The 20,022-nt window shown below is 37.0% G+C and overlaps 1 protein-coding gene across 1 annotated transcript; it reads right to left on the bottom strand.

Moving 5' to 3' along the window:
* Window positions 1–9,536: 9,536 nt before the first annotated feature.
* LOC133818295 (membrane-associated progesterone-binding protein 4) lies at window positions 9,537–13,804 on the bottom strand. The gene is made up of 8 exons (XM_062251074.1): window positions 13,560–13,804; window positions 13,026–13,102; window positions 12,536–12,607; window positions 12,197–12,234; window positions 11,650–11,693; window positions 10,415–10,461; window positions 10,137–10,311; window positions 9,537–9,882 (listed from the first exon to the last, which is right to left on the bottom strand). Exons 1-8 carry the CDS (start codon window positions 13,662–13,664, stop codon window positions 9,715–9,717), a joined length of 726 nt encoding a protein of 241 aa, XP_062107058.1. The 5' UTR covers window positions 13,665–13,804; the 3' UTR covers window positions 9,537–9,714.
* Window positions 13,805–20,022: the final 6,218 nt, after the last annotated feature.

The following is a 20,022-nucleotide window of genomic DNA, read 5'->3' on the forward strand; positions in this document are numbered from 1 at the left end:
TAATAAGGGTTAGGACCTTGATTAGGAGGCCGGGAGGGCCATAATTGAATTATGATGCTATTTAATGATCATATGCATGTTCATGTGAATTATATTATTATATGATGGTAAATGCACGTATATGGGAGTATTTATAATTATAAAGGTAATTTGGTAATTTGGCCGCTGTGGGCGTAATTGTGTATTTTGGGTGCATGGTTGTGATTAATTAATATAGCCACATTATAAGGTGGATTGGTTCGAGTTATTCGGCATGAGACGATCATGAAATGTAAGTGTTCGGTCTAGTCATGACGGGCTTAAGTTCGGGGCTCGGGGTGAGTCTCGGGGTTATTTTGATGATTAGAACATTACTGGGAATTAAAGGGTAATGGGATATGATTTATTGGCATTTGAGAATATTGAGAATAGCGGGAATTGGAGAGTGTTAATTATAATTAACGGCATAGGTTGGAAAGGACAATTTTGTCCTTGGGGTGGCTTTAGGAACCTTTAGTGACCTAGGGGTATTTAGGTCATTTGGGTTGGATTTATATGGACTTGAAGGCTGTAGAAAATACAGAACAAAATAGAGCTTCATCCTCATCTCCTTCTTTCTCTCCCGTGCATCTTTTCCCTCTTTCTCCCTTTGGAATTTTGAGAGCCAACTTGAGGAGTTAAGCTAGGAGATCAAAGGTGGGAGCTTAGGGTCGTGATTCAGCCATTGAGGGGGAGTCAAAATCAAGTTTGAGGTAAGTTTCAGCCATTAGTTTCATGGTATACTCTGTTTTGGCTTTAAACTTTTAGCTTGTGATTTCTTGGTAAATAGTTGGAATTAATGGAAGTTTAGTTGATGTTTAACTTGGGTTTTGATGTGGGTGAGTTGTAGATGATGTTTGGTGGTTGAATTGGGTGTTAGGTTGAGGTTTGGGACTGGTTTGAAGGTTTGGTTTCGAGGAGAAACGCAGGGGAAGCAAGATGGTGGCTTGCTGGTTTGCGTAATGTGCCGTGGCCTGGCTATGGTGTGCCACGGCCTGAGTGTGTTTCTGGGAAGAATTATGCTTCTGTCTGAGGGTGAGCCGCGGCATGGCTATGGTGAGCCGCGGCTCATCAGGGCATTTTTGGCCAGAAATAGGTTTTTGACTTTGGGATGCTAGCCATAGGCCTCGGGGTTGATCTTACTACCCGGTTAAGTGTGAATTGATGTCCCGGAGGCTAGATATTGGTTTAGGAACCTATGTTGATCATTTTTATTGATGATATCCTATATTTGGTTATGACTAGGTGACCGCTAAAGGACTAAAAGTTTATCGTTCTCAAGGGTCATTCTTTTAATCATTCTAGCTCGAATCTGAGGTAAGAAAATTGCACCATGTGTATATGTGACATGCATGGCTATTATTGATGCATGTTGGTTGATTATTATATGTGACATGCATGGCTATTCTTGATGCATGTTGGTTGATTATTAAACGTGACATGCATGGTTGTTATTGGTGCATGTTGGATTGTTGAATATTATGCATATGATGCATGAGAAACATGTGATTAGGACATGCTTTGTATACTGAGTATGATATCGTTCAGAGCTTGTGCCTCTGGGTTTGTGCATAGTCCTAATTGTGCTAGTACCTGTTAAGTAAGCATGCTGAATACCTTGTTTATGGATATTGAACATGTGATATATGTTTGGTGGCATGGCTTACTTGTGTATGGCACTGACTAGTCAGGGATTCTGACCTAAGAGTCAGAAATGGCATGGCGTCATGAACGCCGGGCCAAATGAAGATTAGATCTAATCGATATCAGCATTGAATGGCTCTATGGCATTAATGCTGGGCCGACCCTGAGGTCGAAGAACTTATAAGCGCTTGCCTGGTCTAAAACCAGATGTTTATAGCCAAGGCGTATGGCCCCGATGACTGTTTGTCACATGGCTAGGGGACGTTGTCCATAGTTACGACTCTAGAGTCGGGAGGAAGGTTATGTTGGTGACCAATCACCATGCACCTATCATGTTGAAGCTAGTGAGATGCTCACTCATTTGTTAAGCCCTGGTGACCCTACCGTCACATGGCTAAAGGGTGCTGTCCCCAGGTTATGACTCTATGGTCATGAAGAAGGTTATGTTGGTGACCATTCACCATACACCTATCCTGATTGAACTTATGAAAGGATAGCTTATCAGTTAAGCCCTGGTGACCTTATCGTCACATGGCTAAAGGGAGTTGTACCCATTTTTGTGACTTTGGCTACTGTCACCTACCTGTTTTGGACTGATAATCCTGAATGATTATAATGATCATTGTTGATATTATATCATGCTTTATTGTGTTTTCTTGCTGGGCTTTGGCTCACGGGTGCTATGTGGTGCAGGTAAACGCAAAAGGAAGCTGGACCATCCTTGAGTTGGAGAGCTTAGGTGATGACGTGTACATATGCAGCTGCTCGTCCGCCACGGCCGAGGTTTAAAGAGGAACTAGGGTTGAACCCTGTTTTGCCGCTTAGAACGGCCTGTTGTAAATAGTTTTCCGTAATGGACTCTGAAATTATGTTTTTGGGATCCCAATGTATATACTAAACGTTCTAGTGAAACGTTACATCTTAACCAACAATTTTAATCCCTAAACCGCTAATCATACTTAGTTACACGATTTTGGCCAAATGACTCGATTAGCGAGTTTAGCACTGTTTACAAGGCACACCGTAACGGTCCCTGGAGTTGGGGCGTTACAGAAGGACTCTTTAATTCCGCTGCGTATACTGTAAGTATTCTATTCTTTGTTTCTCTTTGAATTCAATTTTAGAAACATGTTTTAGGCTATCTCGTATTAATTCGTTTAATATTAGATATACATGAAAATAAATAAAGATCTTGTATAAGCTAATCCAACAAATGGTTCTTTTGAGAGGCATAAAGCCCGTCTTGTAGGTGATGGCAGGTCTCAAAAAGCGGGTGTAGACTGTGATGAGACGTTCAGCCTGATTGTTAAGCCAGCCACTATTCGTACTGTTTTGAGCATTGCGTTATCAAAATCTTGGGCCATTCATCAGTTGGATGTTAAAAATGTGGTTCTTCATGGGAATCTCATTGAAACTGTTTATATGCATCAACCTTTGGGTTTTAAGGATGCAATTCATCCTGACTATGTATGCTTGTTGAAGAAATCACTCTATGGTCTTAAGCAAGCCCCTTGTGCCTGGTATCAACGCTTTGCAGACTGTGTGGCCACCATTGGAATCACTCACAGTGCATCTGATCATTCATTGTTCATCTACAAAAATGGATCTGACATTGCTTATATTTTATTATATGTTGATGATATCATTCTCACGGCCTCCTCCGATGCTCTTCGATTATCTATCATGTCTCTTCTCAGTTCGGAGTTCGCAATGAAGGATTTGGGACCATTGAGTTATTTTTGAACTGCCCATGGCCTATAGTATGACAAGTTGCAAGTCGTGTCCCACTCCTGTTGACATGAAGGGAAAACTCAGTGTCTCTATAGGAAAACCTTATGAGGACCCCACTAAATATCGTCGTCTAGCTAGTGCCTTACAATATCTCACTTTTACCAGGCCTGATATCTCCTATGCGGTTCAACAGGTCTGCTTACATATGCATGATCCAAAAATTGAGCACATGGATGCTCTAAAGCGTATACTACGCTATATTCAAGGCACATTTCATTATGGTTTGCATCTTTATAAGTCTACACTTGCCTCCATTGTAATGCCTCGAATTCTCTAATGTGTTTCGATGGCGGGAATAGTAGGCCGGGAGGGCCATAATTGTTTAATTATTCCATTAAATGAGTATATGCATGTTTATGTGAATTATATTATAATATGATGTTAAATGCATGCATGTGGGTCCACATTTTAATTACAGAGGTGTGATGATAATTTGGCCCGTTGAGGGTATAATTGTATGCATGTCAATGATATGTTGTTGAGACCACATTATAATGTGGGTTTGTTCGAGCTATTCGGCATGAGACGATCTTAGAATATTGATTGGCGGTCTAGTCATAACAAGTTTAAGCTTGGGGCTCGGGATGAGTCTCGGGGTGATTTTAATGATTAGAGTGTTACCGGGAGTTAAAGGGTAACGAGATATAAATTATTGGTGTTTGAGATTATCGAGAATAGCGAGAATTAGAGAGCGTTAATTATGATTAACGAGATAGGTTGGAAAGGACAAATTTTCCCTTGGGAGCCTTTAGAAACCCTTAAATGACCTAGGGGTATAATGGTCTTTTTACCCCTAGGATAGATATAAACTACCTTTATGGCTGTGAAACAGAGGGAAAACAGAGCAAGTCTTGAAGCTTACCCGTACCTTCGTCCTCCTTCATCTTCTTTGTGATGTTTGAGCACTTGTTGAGGATTTAAGCTTGGGAAGTAGGCCTTGGGAGTTTGGGAGAGTGGTCTACCATTGAAGAGCATCACAACCTGAGTTTGAGGTAAGTTTCTAGCCACTAGTTCCCTGGTATGCTATGTTTTGATGTTTAGTTTCAGCTTATGATTTTGTTGTGGATAGTTGGAATTGATGGAGGTTTTGGTTGGGGTTTAACTTGGGTTTTGATAAGGGTGTGTTATAGATCAAGTTTAGGGGTTGTATTGGATGTTTGAGTGGTGTTTGAGCTTGGTTTGAAAGGTCGGTTCTAAGGAAAATCGCAAGGGAGGAAAAACTAGGGTATTGGCTTAATTGGGGGTTGGGCCGCGGCATGGCCAAGGAGGGCCGCGACTCTTGAGGGGTGCTGATGGAGGCCGCCTCTGTTTGAGGGGCGGGCCGCGGCATGGCCAAGGAGGGCCACGGCCCTTAGTGGCATTTTGGCCAGAAATGGGATTTTGGCTTGGGGATGCTAGCCTTAGGCCTCGGGATCGATCCTACTACCCGGTTTAGTAGTACTCGATGTATCGGAGGCTAGGTTTTGGTTTGGGAACCTTTGTTATTCATTTTATTGATGGAATCCCATAATTGGTTATGACCAGGTAACCTCTAAGGGGACAAAAGACAGGTCGTTCTCAAGGGTCGTTCTTACATTAATTCTCGCTCGAACCAGAGGTAAGAAAAATGCACCCCATATGTGACATGCATGGTTGTTCATGAGGCATGTTGATTGTGTAAATGTGGACATGGATTGATTATTGAATGGTTAGCAGATCTTGCTCACTTGTGCATGGTACCGGCTCATTAGTCGGAATTGGCAAAGGTGTCAGTATCAACTGTGAGGCTGTGACTCATTAGTCAGGTTCGGCAGTGGTACTGGGCACTGGTCACACAGTGCTGACTCATAAGTCAGGATGGCCTTAGTGTGTTCAACGCAAGCCAATAAAGATTAGATCTAATCGATATCTGCATTGGATGACTCAAAGAGCATTAATGCCGTACCAACCTCAAGTTCGATGAATACTATAAGCGCTTGTGTGGCTTACCCATCAGTCACTCATCTGTTAAGTTAGAGACTTACCCATCAGTCTCTCATCTGTTTAAGGCTAGTGACTTACCCAGCAGCCACTCTTCTGGATAAATTAGTGACTTGTTTGTCAGTCACTCAGTATGATTTACTAGAACCTCAAGTGATATTCACTCATCTGTTTATGAGCTATAAGCTCTATGTGATTATAATGATAATCATTTGATAATGCTTATATACAATACTGTGTTTTCTTGCTAGGCTTTGGCTCATGGGTACTATGTGGTGCAGGTAAAGGAAAAGAAAAGCTCACCCAGCCTTGAGTGGAGAGCTTAGGTGGTGATGTGTACATATGCGGCCGCTTGACCACCACGGCCAAGGAGTTCTCTGAGGAACTAGGGGGTTTACCCTATTTTTGCCGCTTAGGTCGGCGGGTTTGTAAATTTGAAACAGTAGTGACCATTCTGTGTTGTAAACAACTTGTAAATGTTTTGATGAGCTCATGAACAGTTTATATACATAGTAAAATATATCATTTCCTTTTTATTGTTTTTCCACCTTAACATATTAATAACACTTAGAATACGTTTTTAACCAAAGGACTCGGGTAACGGGTCAAATTTCCAGTTCACCGTAACGGTTATAGGGTAACCAGGGCGTTACATCCATCCTCTCTTATACAGATGCTAATTGGGGTGGATGTCATGACACACGCTGCTCCACCTCTAGTTATTGTCTATTCATCGGTGACAACCTGATTTCATGGTCCTCTAAACGCCAACCCACATTTTCTAAATCAAGTGCAGAAGCTGAATATCGAGGGGTTGCTAATGTTGTCTCCGAATCCTGCTGGATTCGCAATATACTCCTGGAACTTCATTTTCCGGTCCACAAGGCAACACTTGTATACTGCGATAATGTAAGTGCAATATACCTCTCAGGCAATCCAGTACAACATCAGCGCACTAAACATATTGAGATAGACATTCACTTTGTTCGTGAAAAGGTCAAACGTGGTGAAGTGCGTGTCCTTCATGTTCCGTCACGTTATCAAATTGTAGACATCTTTACAAAAGGACTCCCTCACGTACTCTTTGATGACTTTCGGAACAATCTCAGCCTTTGACACCCTCCCGCTTCGAGAGTGGGGGTGTGATAGAATATATGTAATTATTCTTAATATTATTATTATAAATAATTTGATTGCTTATTTTGTTATAAAGTCAAAACTGTTGGCAACAGATTGTGAAATACTTTGTATATATATTATCATCATATTAATGAAATAATTGAGGGATCAATATCTATAATGCAAAAACTTTGAAAGAAAAAAGTATGGTAAGTATTAATTCAAGATTATAGATCTACTCGAGGCTAATGATTCGACGACTTTTTTTAACAAAAGAAATAATATAAAAATAAAAAGTGGAAGCGGTGCAGTGCAACGACTATTATTATTTTTTGTATACTGATAACTGTAAACACGAATATATTGATGGAGTACAATTAGTCTGGACATAATTTGAAATATATATATATATATATGGGAATTTTTTTATAGCGTTTCACTTTAAGCCCTACCGGTAGGGCTCTCAGTGTTTACAACCTGTGAATAGTTTTCGGCGCGATTTTTTTTATGATCGTGTATATTGTAGCTATTTAGAGCATCCTGTAAATTTTCAGAAAATTCTGAATAGTTTACAGTACCAAAAACTAGGTTCAAACATATTACACGCGTGACTAATTTTTTTTATGCGCGTGGAAAACAATATGTTTGAACCTAGTTTTCGGTACAGTAAACTATTCGAAATTTTCTGAAAATTTGTAAGATGTTCTAAATAGCTACAATATATACGGACATAAAAACAGTCGCGTCAAAAACTGTTCACGAGTCGAGATACACTGAGAGCCCTACCGATAAGGCTCAAAGTAAACATTCAATATAGCATAGATGTAATTGTCAGATAGAAAAATTGTCATATATATATATATATATATATACATATCTAAAAAAAAGTATACAACATTCAATATAGTCAAAATAACATGTAATTGTTTGTGCATATATATGGCAGAGATGCAATATATATATATATATATATATATATAAAACATTAACTATTTTCGTCAATGGTGGAGAATGTAGATTTGGACTTGGTCCTCACCTCATGTTCAACAAATTATACTGCTAAAAAATTGTAGTGATGGGCCAAAGGTTGTTCACAACTTCATAACTAAAAGAGATCTAAAATGGTTATTTTTTTGGTATTGTCATCTCATGTCAGTAAACAACTAATAAACTAGCCAATGGTCAAATTTATAGGTATGACTTCTTTATTCATTATCACATTTATATTAAAAGCAAATAAACAATAAAACCGTTTACAAAAAGAACGTTGCTTTTTTGTTACTACATTTCTTTTATATTATGTAAAGTTACAACTACTCCAAAAAAATATATATATGACCCTAAAATTTAATTAGTACACCTTATTTTGTACAAAATTAATATATATATATATTTTAACTTGTGCATACATTTTTCTAATTTTTTTTCTTTTTTATATTCTAAAAAATACATATAAATAATAGGGTAAATATTTATTTTGTATTTTGTGTTTTATCAAAATACAAACTTAGTACCCTTTGTTTATGATAATTATCTATTGATACTTTATATTTGCAAAAATTACATAATTTGGTACTTTCCATGTGCTAAAAATTTTAATATTCCTAAATTACTCCTCATTTTAGTAATTTAATTAATTCTCAATTATTTTATTATTTTTAAATTATTTAAATATATTTTCAAAATTCATAAAATAAAATAAATGTTTAAAACTTTAAAATAATTTTAATAAACAAACTTTCATAAAAATAAATTTAATTAATTAAAAAAATTGGACTTAAAAATTTTAAACAAACTAATTAAAATATTATTAATTAACTTTAAATAAATATGAATTTTAATTTAATTAATAAAAAAAAAACTCATATTTCACCAAATCTCACCTTCACTATCTCAGTTCCCCCCAATCTCACCTAAATTTTTTAGTTTCAAAATTGGATTGATTTATTAATTGAATTAAAATTTAGGTTTATTTAAAGTTAATTAATAAAATTTTAATTAATTTTTTAATTTCATTTTATTAATTCTAAATATATATTTAAATCATTTAAAACTAATAAAATAATTGCAAATCAAATAAATCATTAAAATGATAGGTAATCTAGGAATATTAAAAATTTAAACGCATAAAGGGTATCAAACTATGTAGTTTTTGCAAACAGAAAGTATTGATTGATAATTATTAGAAACAGATGGTACCAAGTTTATATTTTGATAAAACACAAAGTGCTAAATGAGCATTTACCCTAAATTATATTTTTAAATATTTAAATAAAAAAATAAAACAAAAAATATATAAAATCTTGTTAAAATAAGAGTTTTTTTCTAAAAAAATTATACATTATTTAAAATATGATGAAAATAATATAAAATAAAATTATTGAATTTAATAAAAAAAAATTAAGGAATACCAAAAATATATAGATTTTAAAAATTAATTCTTTTCAATTAATGGGTGCCTTTATATATTTTTTGGTGCAAATATAATGTCCCAAAAAATATATATATTATGTAAAGTAACAATATCATGTATAATAATAGCAGTGTCGCCGCCCTTCAAAAAAAGTCTAATTTTGAGGATGCATGCTTTACTATCCATCACCTTTTTTTTTAAATAATTTACAGTATACTTATTGTAGCCGACAATTAACTTCACAAAAACTACTTATTTTTTGCGTAAAGTATTGAGTCGTCGCATTACTTTTAAGTATATATGTATATTTTGTTCTATTTTCATTTTACAAGTTTTTACTATTTGAATTTTGCTGCCATTTTTTTATTGCTATTGTTTGGTCGCCGTTTTCCAATGTTCACGTAATGCCAAGCAAAGCTGGCTAAAGAGATCAGCGCAACTTTATTTATTTATATTTTGGTGCTGAGATTGCAATTACAATAAATTCCTTTCCCATGTTGTCAACTCTTAAAACCATTCCCCTCATGCAATTTTGGACTACAAAATGAGCCTAAGGAAAGTCTATATCTGAAATTATTCAAGAGAAATGAAATAGAAGAACCAACTCAAAAATACATTGCCATTACTCAAACATCAAGCTTGAATTTCATTTAATTACCTATGCTAATGTACCATATGTATGGAGAAAAAAAAGAATTCAAATATCCAAAACTAGGAGATAGAGCGGAAGAATTATAATACGAATTTGAATGATTGTATTGACCTTTTCTTTAAACTCGGCAAGTCTTTCCGAGGTAATCACAACCTTCGTATACTTCTAATCCAGATTGATCCAGCTCTTCTTTGCTAAAGCAAGCACATCTCTTGCTCATCTTACCCGTCAAGGCGATTTCTATGGGCCTCTGAATTAATCTTGGGTAGCCATCATCACACCAGACCTAACAAAGAATTTAACGATGTGAAATCAAAATGAAAATGCATGCAAAACCAAAATGACCAGTTCATTTTATGTCTTTTTGACAAAAAAAAAAAATCAAATCTCCATCAATAACTCTTTTGTTCACTAGGAATCTGATTTCTAATTTTGAGTGCTCAATGACTAAGATTATAAAAGAATTATGGAAAAGGATATTGAGAGCTCAATGACTAATCTTAGATATGAATATCTTTTTTTATTCATGCAAATGTATACCTCTCCACCCTCGTCTTGACTCCATCTTGAATTACAGCTAGATTGCTTAGCTTCTTCAACCTTCTGTTTCTCCAAAAGCTGTGCACCTCTTGCAGCCTTTGCTTCTGCTCCTTTCAAATATTTTGTGGGATTTCCTTCGCTATTATAGTAACGACCGACAAGCTTACCAACAAATCTGACAATTAGAAATCAAGAATAGTTATTATCAAACAATTTCTTCCTTCAAATGCACATTCAACAAAGCAGAAAATTTCAAATGAAATATGAATCGAACTCACGTGTAACTTCTAGAGTAGAAATCCCTCCATTCAACAATGCTTTTAACCTAATAAAAACAATGAGTAGATTCATCACCACATAGTTCATACTCTGCAACTGATTCAAAATATAGACTAAGATGGTTTATCATAAATTATACTATGGTTTAAAAAGGCTTTTTTGAGGCTCGGCTCAAAGTGAGGCTTTTTTGAGGCTCGACTCTGTTTGAGGTGCCCCTTTTTTGGGAGCCTCAAGACTAAAACCTCTTCTATTATTCTTATTATTGGCTTGTTTGAAGTGCTCTAACCAACAAAATTAGCTTAATAACAATTACATTCTTAAGATTCTACAAAAGTGACTTTTCTAAGTATTGGGCCAAAAAATAGTGCTTAGAATAGTAATTTATTTATAAAATTCTAGCATTAGTTAGAAAATACTACATGAAGTCACTTGAGGCTGCTAGTTCAAACATGAAATCACTTGAGGCTGCTAGAATTTTGCCTTAATTTTAGCGTTATGATTTGTTTAAATATTTTACTAGTTTGATTATTAGTGTTTAGAAGTTTACAGTTTTAAAATAGATTTTTAACATAAGATTTGAGGCTTATGCCTCGAGGCTTACGCCTCACCTCACCAAGACAAAATGTTGAGGCTTAAACTAGCCTTTTTAAACATTGAATTATACACTATGTTTGGAGAGCAGAGGGAGAAGGGAAGAATCTCATTAAGAATCCAACAGCATTGTAGACTCAAGATGGCACATCTTAAATTATAGGAAATCATGACACTAGGAAATCTAATTTGTAACTAGTCCCTTGACAAAACTTCAATTCAACACAATTTTACTTCATGCCTTATTCCTCTCCTTGTTTAATTTTATTTATCTGGCAAACAGCTGAGGTTCTGTGTCAAGTTGATTAAGGTAGAATTTTGTCATGGTATAATTATGTGCGCATGAGGCCGCCCCACCCATATTTGAAGTAAATACACGCAGCATGGAAATCTTTATTATTCTTCGAGGACAGAAAACGGAAGAAGATAGGAGTTTCTGACCATTGTGACAGTCATTGAAAAGAACTATTTGCGCTCGTATGGGCAGGTATTTAATATTTGAGAAGTGTGTGCAGCAATAATTCATAATCTTTCCTTCTTTCTCATTTTTGCTAGTTACCCTTTTCTTTTTTCTTATTTTCCATTGCCAGGGTTTGGGAAAGGGGTGTTGGGTGAGAATTATTACCAATGTGAAAATTATTACCTCACTGCTGGATAGACCACGTAATGAGTCTGTGAGTCCATCTCCTGCATTAGGAACAAAAAAAAAACAAATCAATGGAGGAATAATCAAACATCAAGATAGAGCACGAAACGATGGTTTCCAAAGTTAGTTTCCTTTTTTATATCTCTTTGACTAAGTGAAATTTTTTTCATCAAGAGTTGGGGCGTCCACATCCTGTAAGCTTGGGTGCAATGATCTCAAGTGGATAAATTTTCTTTTATTTATATGCGTAAATGTTTTACACTTATGATTCTAGGTTAATAGAAAACTATAAAACCAAAAAATAAGCAGAGGGCTGGTTAGTCCTGAGAATGTGTATTCTTAAATCAAAGTCATATCTGGAAAAAAAAAAAATCTACAAAATCAGGACTAATTTACTGAATGGTTTAATGACCTCAAGAATGTTTTACTAGTATGATCTGAGATGCCTCTAGCTTTTTTATTTCTATACCAACTGGCTTCAAAACAAACATCAAACTTTTGAGGTCATGATTTAACAAGAAAGAATAACAACTGCCATTCTTACCTGAAAAGTTTCCTGAAACAAATGCACGGGAAGCATCTCTGGATGCATCCACAGAAGGGAAAACAGTGATCAGCAATGGAGTATAGGCAAATAGTCACACAGTGTGTAACTGAAATGTAACATAGTAAAGAATCAAGTAAAAGCATAAAAAAAAAAGTTGCTTGAAAGCACTATTCCACATATGGGTAGGATGGAGAATTTATCTAATCAAAAAGAGAGTACAATTCCAATGTAGGCCAAACAAGAGTGTTTTGCAAACAATAACGATAGCTTGACACCTTGCAAATCAAACTAGAAAGTTAGTAAGAAGTTGTAACGAGGGATCAAAAAAGAGCAAACCTTCCTGCAAAATGATTGTAACCTCCTCCCTGTCCATAATGAGACTTTCCTTTGGTTACATCAAAGACAGACCTGGTTCAAAAAAACTAAACTGCTTTACCACTAGGCAAATCATCAAGACAGTTGAAAGAAGGAACCACGAATAATCATATGCTGATCTTTACTTTCCAACTCAGTAGTGGCATTGAGTTTGAGAAACTCCATTAAATATGCTTCGTAATGTTCCAAATTTGAGAAATAGGTGTGTCTCAGTTTTCTTTGGAAAATTTACGATTGAGGAAAAACCAAAATTCACTCAATAAGTTAGGTGGTTCTCCACGTATTCATTGAATTCAACTACTTTTTAATGATTTTTTATTACCTTCTGTAGATCATTACAAGGATGTTATAAGACATGAAATTGAATCTATTATTGAGTTCCTAGTTTGTAAGTTCTAAACAGTAACTTCAGAGTAGACAACCGAAGAAAAATAGGAGAATACATACATACCCAAGAATTCCTAAAAGGATTGGCAACCCTTCATCAGTCCCATTGTACAAAGCCAGTTCTTCAACACTGAAGAATCTCTACGAAATGTAAGAACTACCAGTTAGGCCATGATCTATGAATTGAACTTTTACCTTAAATAATACAACACTTAAATCTTAAGTAGTGAAGCTTTAGATGGTTTAAATCCATTATAGTTTCAGGATAAGCTAACCCCAAAAAGTACTTTTTTTTCAGACAAATACAATTAAGCTGATGAAGAGCTAGCTAACCCATAAAAACATTTTCTGACTAAGGTCTATTATTTTCTTTTCTTGGCAACAAAATAGCACCTCTTTCATTAAAATGGACACAGTTTCAAACGACAAACTCAATTCATGTTCTGGCTCCAAATGGGCAATAACACAATAGCAAACAAACAAACACTCGGGGAAGGGAAAACCCACAAAGGGAAGTGCAGTCAAAACCCAGATGAGATAATTACAGACAGAATTAAATCTATAAATAATTATAGGAAGGGGAAAAAGCTTCTCTGACCTGTTGAGATTTGGGTTTGAGGTAAAATGTGAAGAAGAAAGCAATGAGAGTGACAACGATTGCAATACCAATGGAATAGCGCATTACAAAAATCTTTAAGGCCATTTGGCTGCGCTATTTCTCCACTTTCAGACTTAAAAGTGCAAACATTTATCTTAAATCAATGAATCTTGCTCTATCAGAAGAATTGCACTTTCCCCCTTGACGAACACAGGTAAAGGATTGTAGAGGAAATAAATTACCATTTTGATCTGCGTTTGATATTTGTTGTGGTTGATTATGAGAACGATTAGCCGCAAAATTAAACGACATGTCGTTTTAATAGGGATTGTAGTCTCTAATGATGTACTTTGTTGACTAAATTGTTCTTTCTTTTTTTGTACATGGACTAAATTGTACCCCTGCCTCGCAATGTTCAATTGGGTTGCGGCACTCATAATCATGCGTAGCGGCACTACCCTGCAAACTCAGAAAAACCAACAATTTTTCATGACCAACCTTGGAGCTGGCCCAGCGTACCTGGCGCTAAGTTTTCCACGACCATTGGGTCGGACACGCGTATGATACGCTCCTGGTTAGCCTAATCAAAACAACCAGCGCTCAGCATGCTACTTCCGCCCTTGACTTATAAGTCAATGCTTTTCGACCAGCGCTCAACGCGTTATTGTCGTCCTTGACTTATAAGTCAAGTCTTTCTCAATTAGATAATGCAGACAAGCATATATCATATATCAAATATCTCAAATACAAAGCATTTAACATGCTTAATTAACAATCACAAGCATAATCATAATCATAAGTATGCACAGTCTCAAGCGCTCATGCCCTATCCATATTCAGACAAGCATAATCATAATCATGCACAGTCTCAAGCATTCATGTCGTCCTTGACTTATAAGTCAAGTCTTTCTCAATCAGATAATGCAGACAAGCATATATCATATATCAAATATCTCAAATACAAAGCATTCAACATGCTTAATTAACAATCACAAGCATAATCATAATCATGCATAGTCTCAAGCGTTCATGCCCTATCCATATTCTTGTTCAGTAATTTGGGCCAAGCCATAATCACATGTATCACATACCGAGTGTAGTTTTCTTACCTTTGGTCCATGCACGAATTATGAATGAACGACCCTCGAGCACGATCCCAGTTTTAAGCCCCTAGCTATAACCTAGTCACAACAAAGTATAGAATCCCATCAATAATGAGTGAATAAAAGCTTCTGGACCGAGTCCTAGCCTTCGGGACATCGAATTCTACTAAACCGGGTAGTAGGATCGATCCTGAGCCCTTAGGTTTTAGTTCCCGCACTCAAAACCTTCCCAAGGCCCAAAAATCCCTTAAGCGTCGCGACCCCAAGCTTCTGAGCCGTGGCCCGCCCAAGTCAGAGGCCCCAGCCTCTCCTCTCACTGAACACGCGGCGCAACACATCCTAACAGACATCACGGAGCGACCTCACATCAGGAAACCACAAAACTTCTGGGTTCATGAGGGTCGCGGTGCTCCAAGAACAAGGTCGCGACGCGACCCCGCGAACCCAAAATTCTCATATCCAAATCCTCCCAAAACTCACCCCAAAACGTACCAAACCTACAATTCATTCTCACAACATCCCTAGGATGTCCCAGACAACAAAACACGCCATTCAAATGGATCAAAAACTCACGGAACCATAAAATCCAAATCAAAACTCAAGAAACTTAAGGAAACAGAAACTTAGAAACTTAAAGCTTTGATTACCTCAGATTACGTTGTTTTTTCGCTAAATCCTCCAGCTATCAAGTTTCTAATCTTTCCTAGAATCGTTATGACTCTAACCTTGCTTGAATCTGAGCCCTAAAACTCGAGCTTCCTTCGAAATGCTATCAAACATCAAAAAGAGAACGAGAGAGAGAAAAGTGTTTCAACGTACTTTTTGTTTCTGTCAGTTTACTTTGAGCTTAAGTAACCTTAAGCATATCCCAAGGCTCGGGGTACCCAAAAACGTCCCCGAGGGTAAGATAGTCAAAATCCTCAGAATTCCCTCCTGATCTTACTAACTCCAAGTATATCCTCAAATATTCATTCTCATTACCCAATAACCCGATAATATACTAAATACCCAAAATACCCCTTGACTCACCCCGAGTCAAGTATTGGTCTCGTTGTGACTTTCTAGCTAACTTTCTCCCTAGGATCGCCTCGTGCCGATTTTTTAAAATTATGTTTCGTAATTCCACAATCCAATTTTTCAATTTGTAATTGACTCTTGGATACAAATCACGAGAATGTATTTCCAATTCGATCCGATCCATTCGTTCGTAGAGCTATTTACTCGATCGCAGACATTTCTGGAATACTTCTAACAGGATAACCCAAATATATCCACATAATAATGTGGTCCCACACATATATCACATATATGCCAAATATACCTATAACAGGCCAAATTATGAAAATTGTCATTTTTAATCAAAAATGGACCCACATGCATATTTAATACACCTAAACATGCATATCAAATCATATTATAATATAACTCATATAATCATATAATGATATACATATATATCACATAAACACATAATTTTCCATCATGACTCCCTAATCAAGGCCCTAAGTCTTATTAGGTAATTTGGACATTACACAAGGCCTTAGCTTACGAGAATCCATCATCATGCAAAATGTTAGCTTCTCCATAAGTGGATATCTGGACTCTGTTCTGAGGATCCGCTTGCTCACATAATAAACAGGATGTTGGGCATGGTCGCGAACTAAGGCAACACTAATGGCGTTCTCAGAGACAGCCATATAGAGGATGATGGGTTCTCTTTTTATATGGGCTTCAACAAAATTGGGGGATTCTCTATGTGAGAATTGAATTGTTGGAATGCCTGTTTGCACTCATTTGTCCATTCGAATCTTTGACCTCCTCCGAGGGTGTTGAAGAAGGGAACGCACTTATCGGTCGCCTTCGAGACGAAACGACTCAGGGCTGCTATCCGACCAGTCAAGCTCTACACATCCTTGTGCTTCCTTGGGGGTGGCATATCTTGTTGGAAAAACATTCAGAGCATGTAGCGGAATAAGCGTGGTGGGCCAATTGTATACAACAATAAAAAATTTCATTATTCATACAAACAGCTTATATGAACAAGAAAACATCCAGACAGAAACATTAACGTACAATATTATTAATCATGCAATATATATATATAAATATACAATATATTTATATATAACATATAAATATTCAAGAATACAAGCAATTACCTCTTGAAGCCTATCAAGTGTCCTTGAGTCTTTTCGTATATTTATTGATCTTCCTATCCAATGCTTTGAGTACTCAAACCACCATCTTTGGGAGTGTTCTCTACACATCAAGATGTGTGTGGGCACATAGAGAATATGGATTTTTAATTTTAGGAATCACAAGTATTTCTCAACACATGAGAACTTGGATTATGATCTGAGAATGGCTAGAAGAAGAAGAAGAAGAAGAAAGACTTTTTTTTTTCTAACAAATATTCTTAAAACTATTCTGATTTGTATTTGTATTGTGTATATTTTTCTTCTCTTTATTCTATATCATATATATAGATAATTATTTTACCTTATTATTCCTAATAATAATAGAAATATAATAATAATATCACAATGATGATAAAAATTGATTTAGGTAAATATCTTACTTACCAAATTTGAAAAAATATTTTCAAATTATTAATTAAATAAAAAAGGCATTGATACAATATTAGTATATTTTCAAATTATTAATTAATTAAATAAATAAAATAAAAATTCTTACCTTGATATGGTGTTGATAGAGCACCCTGAGGACCTATGGACCTATAATATCAAGTTTCAATAAATATTACATTATTAATCAAAGCTCTTTGATTAAATAATCATATTTATTAATCTCATGATTACTCCACTATAAATATGAGATTGAACTCTTGATAATTATAGACATATATTTACTGAGTACTTTTGTTGTACCCTAATTTCAGCACGAGACCTTCATTCAGCTCGGGTACAGCTGACAAATAAATATACGGATAAATAACCAAGGAAATTATATATTTTTATTATCCACGTAAGCAACTCCGGTTTCACATGGGAACATATGGTGTTAGGCATCCTGGGTTTAACCCGAGCTACAAACATGAAGGTTGTGAAGCACGAGCTCATGATATTCAAATGGCTGCCGAAGTACGAGCTCGGAGAGATATCCAGCTCGTGATAATTCAAATATATATTGCGTACCCACGGATCCCCAAAGACTCGAGTACTTTTATACGATTATTTATGACCAGCCTGTCATATTTGATGTCCCCGATATTAGGAGACCATTTATTTTGTGAGCAAATCATATCCCAGTATAAATGAGAATTGTTTGTATTAAAGGTAATAAATATGTAAATCCGTGATTGACTCACGTGGTTACCCAAACTTGTCCAAGGAATTTCTCTATAAATATTGAGAATATTGGACAGGAAAAGGGACGATTATTCTGTAATACTGAAACTCTGCCAAAATAGAGAGAGAAACAACAATAATATAGACTCGTGGACTAGGTGGATTTTAACCACTGAACCACGTAAAAAGATTTGTGTTCTTGTGAATTCATTTCATATTTCAGTTTATTATTAAGCACTAATCAATCCTTATTATTTCTTCAATACACTGTTGGCGAAAAACCGCGTCAACAATTTGGTGCTTTCATTGAGAGGACAAAATTAGTGCTTTCATCAAAATCCCAGTCAAATCTCATCATGGTGGTCACTCGCTCAATGCACGACAATGAGATAGAATAGCCTGGTGGGCAGGAGGCCCATCATACCGCTGTTTCAAAAGAGCATGGCCCTGAAGTTCAGCAACGTCCAGGAAAGCAACGGCGAGTCACGGCGATACTGGGAGTTCAGCGTCATTGCCACCGAATCCAAACCCAGACTACTTAACTGCAATTGAGTTGGAAAATATGCAGTTGAGAAGCCATCTTGCTAAGGAAAACAGGAAAATTGAGGAGGTTTTGGCTCGGTTACCCTCTCTTGCAACCGACGTTAATGTCGAAAAGAGGCAAAGTGGGTCTCATAAGTCCCACAGGAATAATTGATCCAAACCAAGTAGGTTAGTCAGAACTGCCACCCCTAGTGCGAGATCACCAAAATGCTCAACCTAGTGGCCCTCATAGGGGTCATCAGCACGTTAGTCGATTAGTTAGAACCGCGACCCCAAGTTCGGTGCCTCCGTCACACGCACCTGGGAATACCCACGGTAACCCACGAGGAGGGGCTGGGGTAGGCTCTCAGAGACAGAATATTCTAGCTAACCCTCCTGCGTCACGATCGGATCGTCAGGCGCAGAGAGCTAAAAATAATGGGGCAGAACAGAGGCAGGCTAATTTAGTTCGCCCTGATGGGACAAGGATTGCCTCACCAGTAAGGCATCCCCCGTCAACTATTAGACATCCAACGCAACCTTGGCCTACGCGGGACATTCCTACTTATGGAGACAGTAGGAAAAACCATCATCCGTCTACCCATACCTATGTCCCACAGACACGTGTTGAAAATCCAGATCCTCGGCCTCAACTGCGAGCTGTAAGCTTTGCAAATAGAATTTATTGGACTGAAAGTTGTCGAAGTGGTAGGTCCGAGGGTGATCTAAGAAATCATCTAAGTTCGGCACAAAGCCCTCGATACGATTCACAGCCTGATCTGCACGATCTCCTGAATTCGCAAAGAAGAAATTCAGCTCGAGATAAGGGTGTTCAGCACATTCGTCAAAAGGGAGGTCCTTCCGAAGTACGTGATAATGGGAATGCCCCACAAAACCAAGCTCGAGCTTGGAGGGACAACAACCCATCAAATGCGTACGTTAGGATGGGAGCTGTTGAACATCCCCAAAATAACCTAGGGACTAAGGACCAAACCCTCGAGAGGTTAGCTCAGATGGAGGAGCAAATGAAGAAGCTTCTATCTAAAAAAGACAAAGACGATTGTGACTCAGAGGATGAGCTCAAGCTTTTCGCTCCAAATATTGCGGCGGCTACATATTCGATGGGCTTCAGAATGCCACATTTGTTAAAGTTTGACGGAGATGGGGATTCATCTGATCAACTTGGGATGTTTAACACCATGATGATGGCCCACAACGTCGGACCCGATCTAAGGTGCATTTTATTCCCCTCAACTCTGATTGGGCTAGCCAGGCAGTGGTTTAAACAATACAAGAGGCATTCAATTAGCTCGTGGAAGAAGTTTTCTGCTGATTTCAAGAGAGCATTCAGGGCTTCCCAGACAGCTCAGATTAAGGTTGATTCATTGGCTAATGTAAAGCAACAACCTAGCGGACCATTGAAGGCATATCTAAGTAGGTTTGCCAATGTCACTGCACGAGCTAGAGATGCCGACGATAGCTCCAAGCTCATGGCAATGAGGACAAGAATCCTTGTTGGAGGCGACTTGT

The sequence above is a fragment of the Humulus lupulus genome, chromosome 2 (assembly GCF_963169125.1).
Source record: "Humulus lupulus chromosome 2, drHumLupu1.1, whole genome shotgun sequence".
In the NCBI taxonomy this organism is placed as follows: Eukaryota; Viridiplantae; Streptophyta; class Magnoliopsida; order Rosales; family Cannabaceae; genus Humulus; species Humulus lupulus.

What these genes read in the sequence shown, in the direction of transcription:
- LOC133818295 (XM_062251074.1), bottom strand. Translation starts at nt 13,664, where the DNA reads ATGGCCTTAAAGATTTTTGTAATGCGCTATTCCATTGGTATTGCAATC. An exon ending in TACAATCATTTTGCAGGAAG is followed by an intron (nt 12,235 to 12,535) that starts GTTTGCTCTTTT and finishes GGATGCATCCAG; the next exon opens with AGATGCTTCCCGTGCATTTG. An exon ending in GTGGTCTATCCAGCAGTGAG is followed by an intron (nt 10,462 to 11,649) that starts GTAATAATTTTC and finishes TGTTTTTATTAG; the next exon opens with GTTAAAAGCATTGTTGAATG.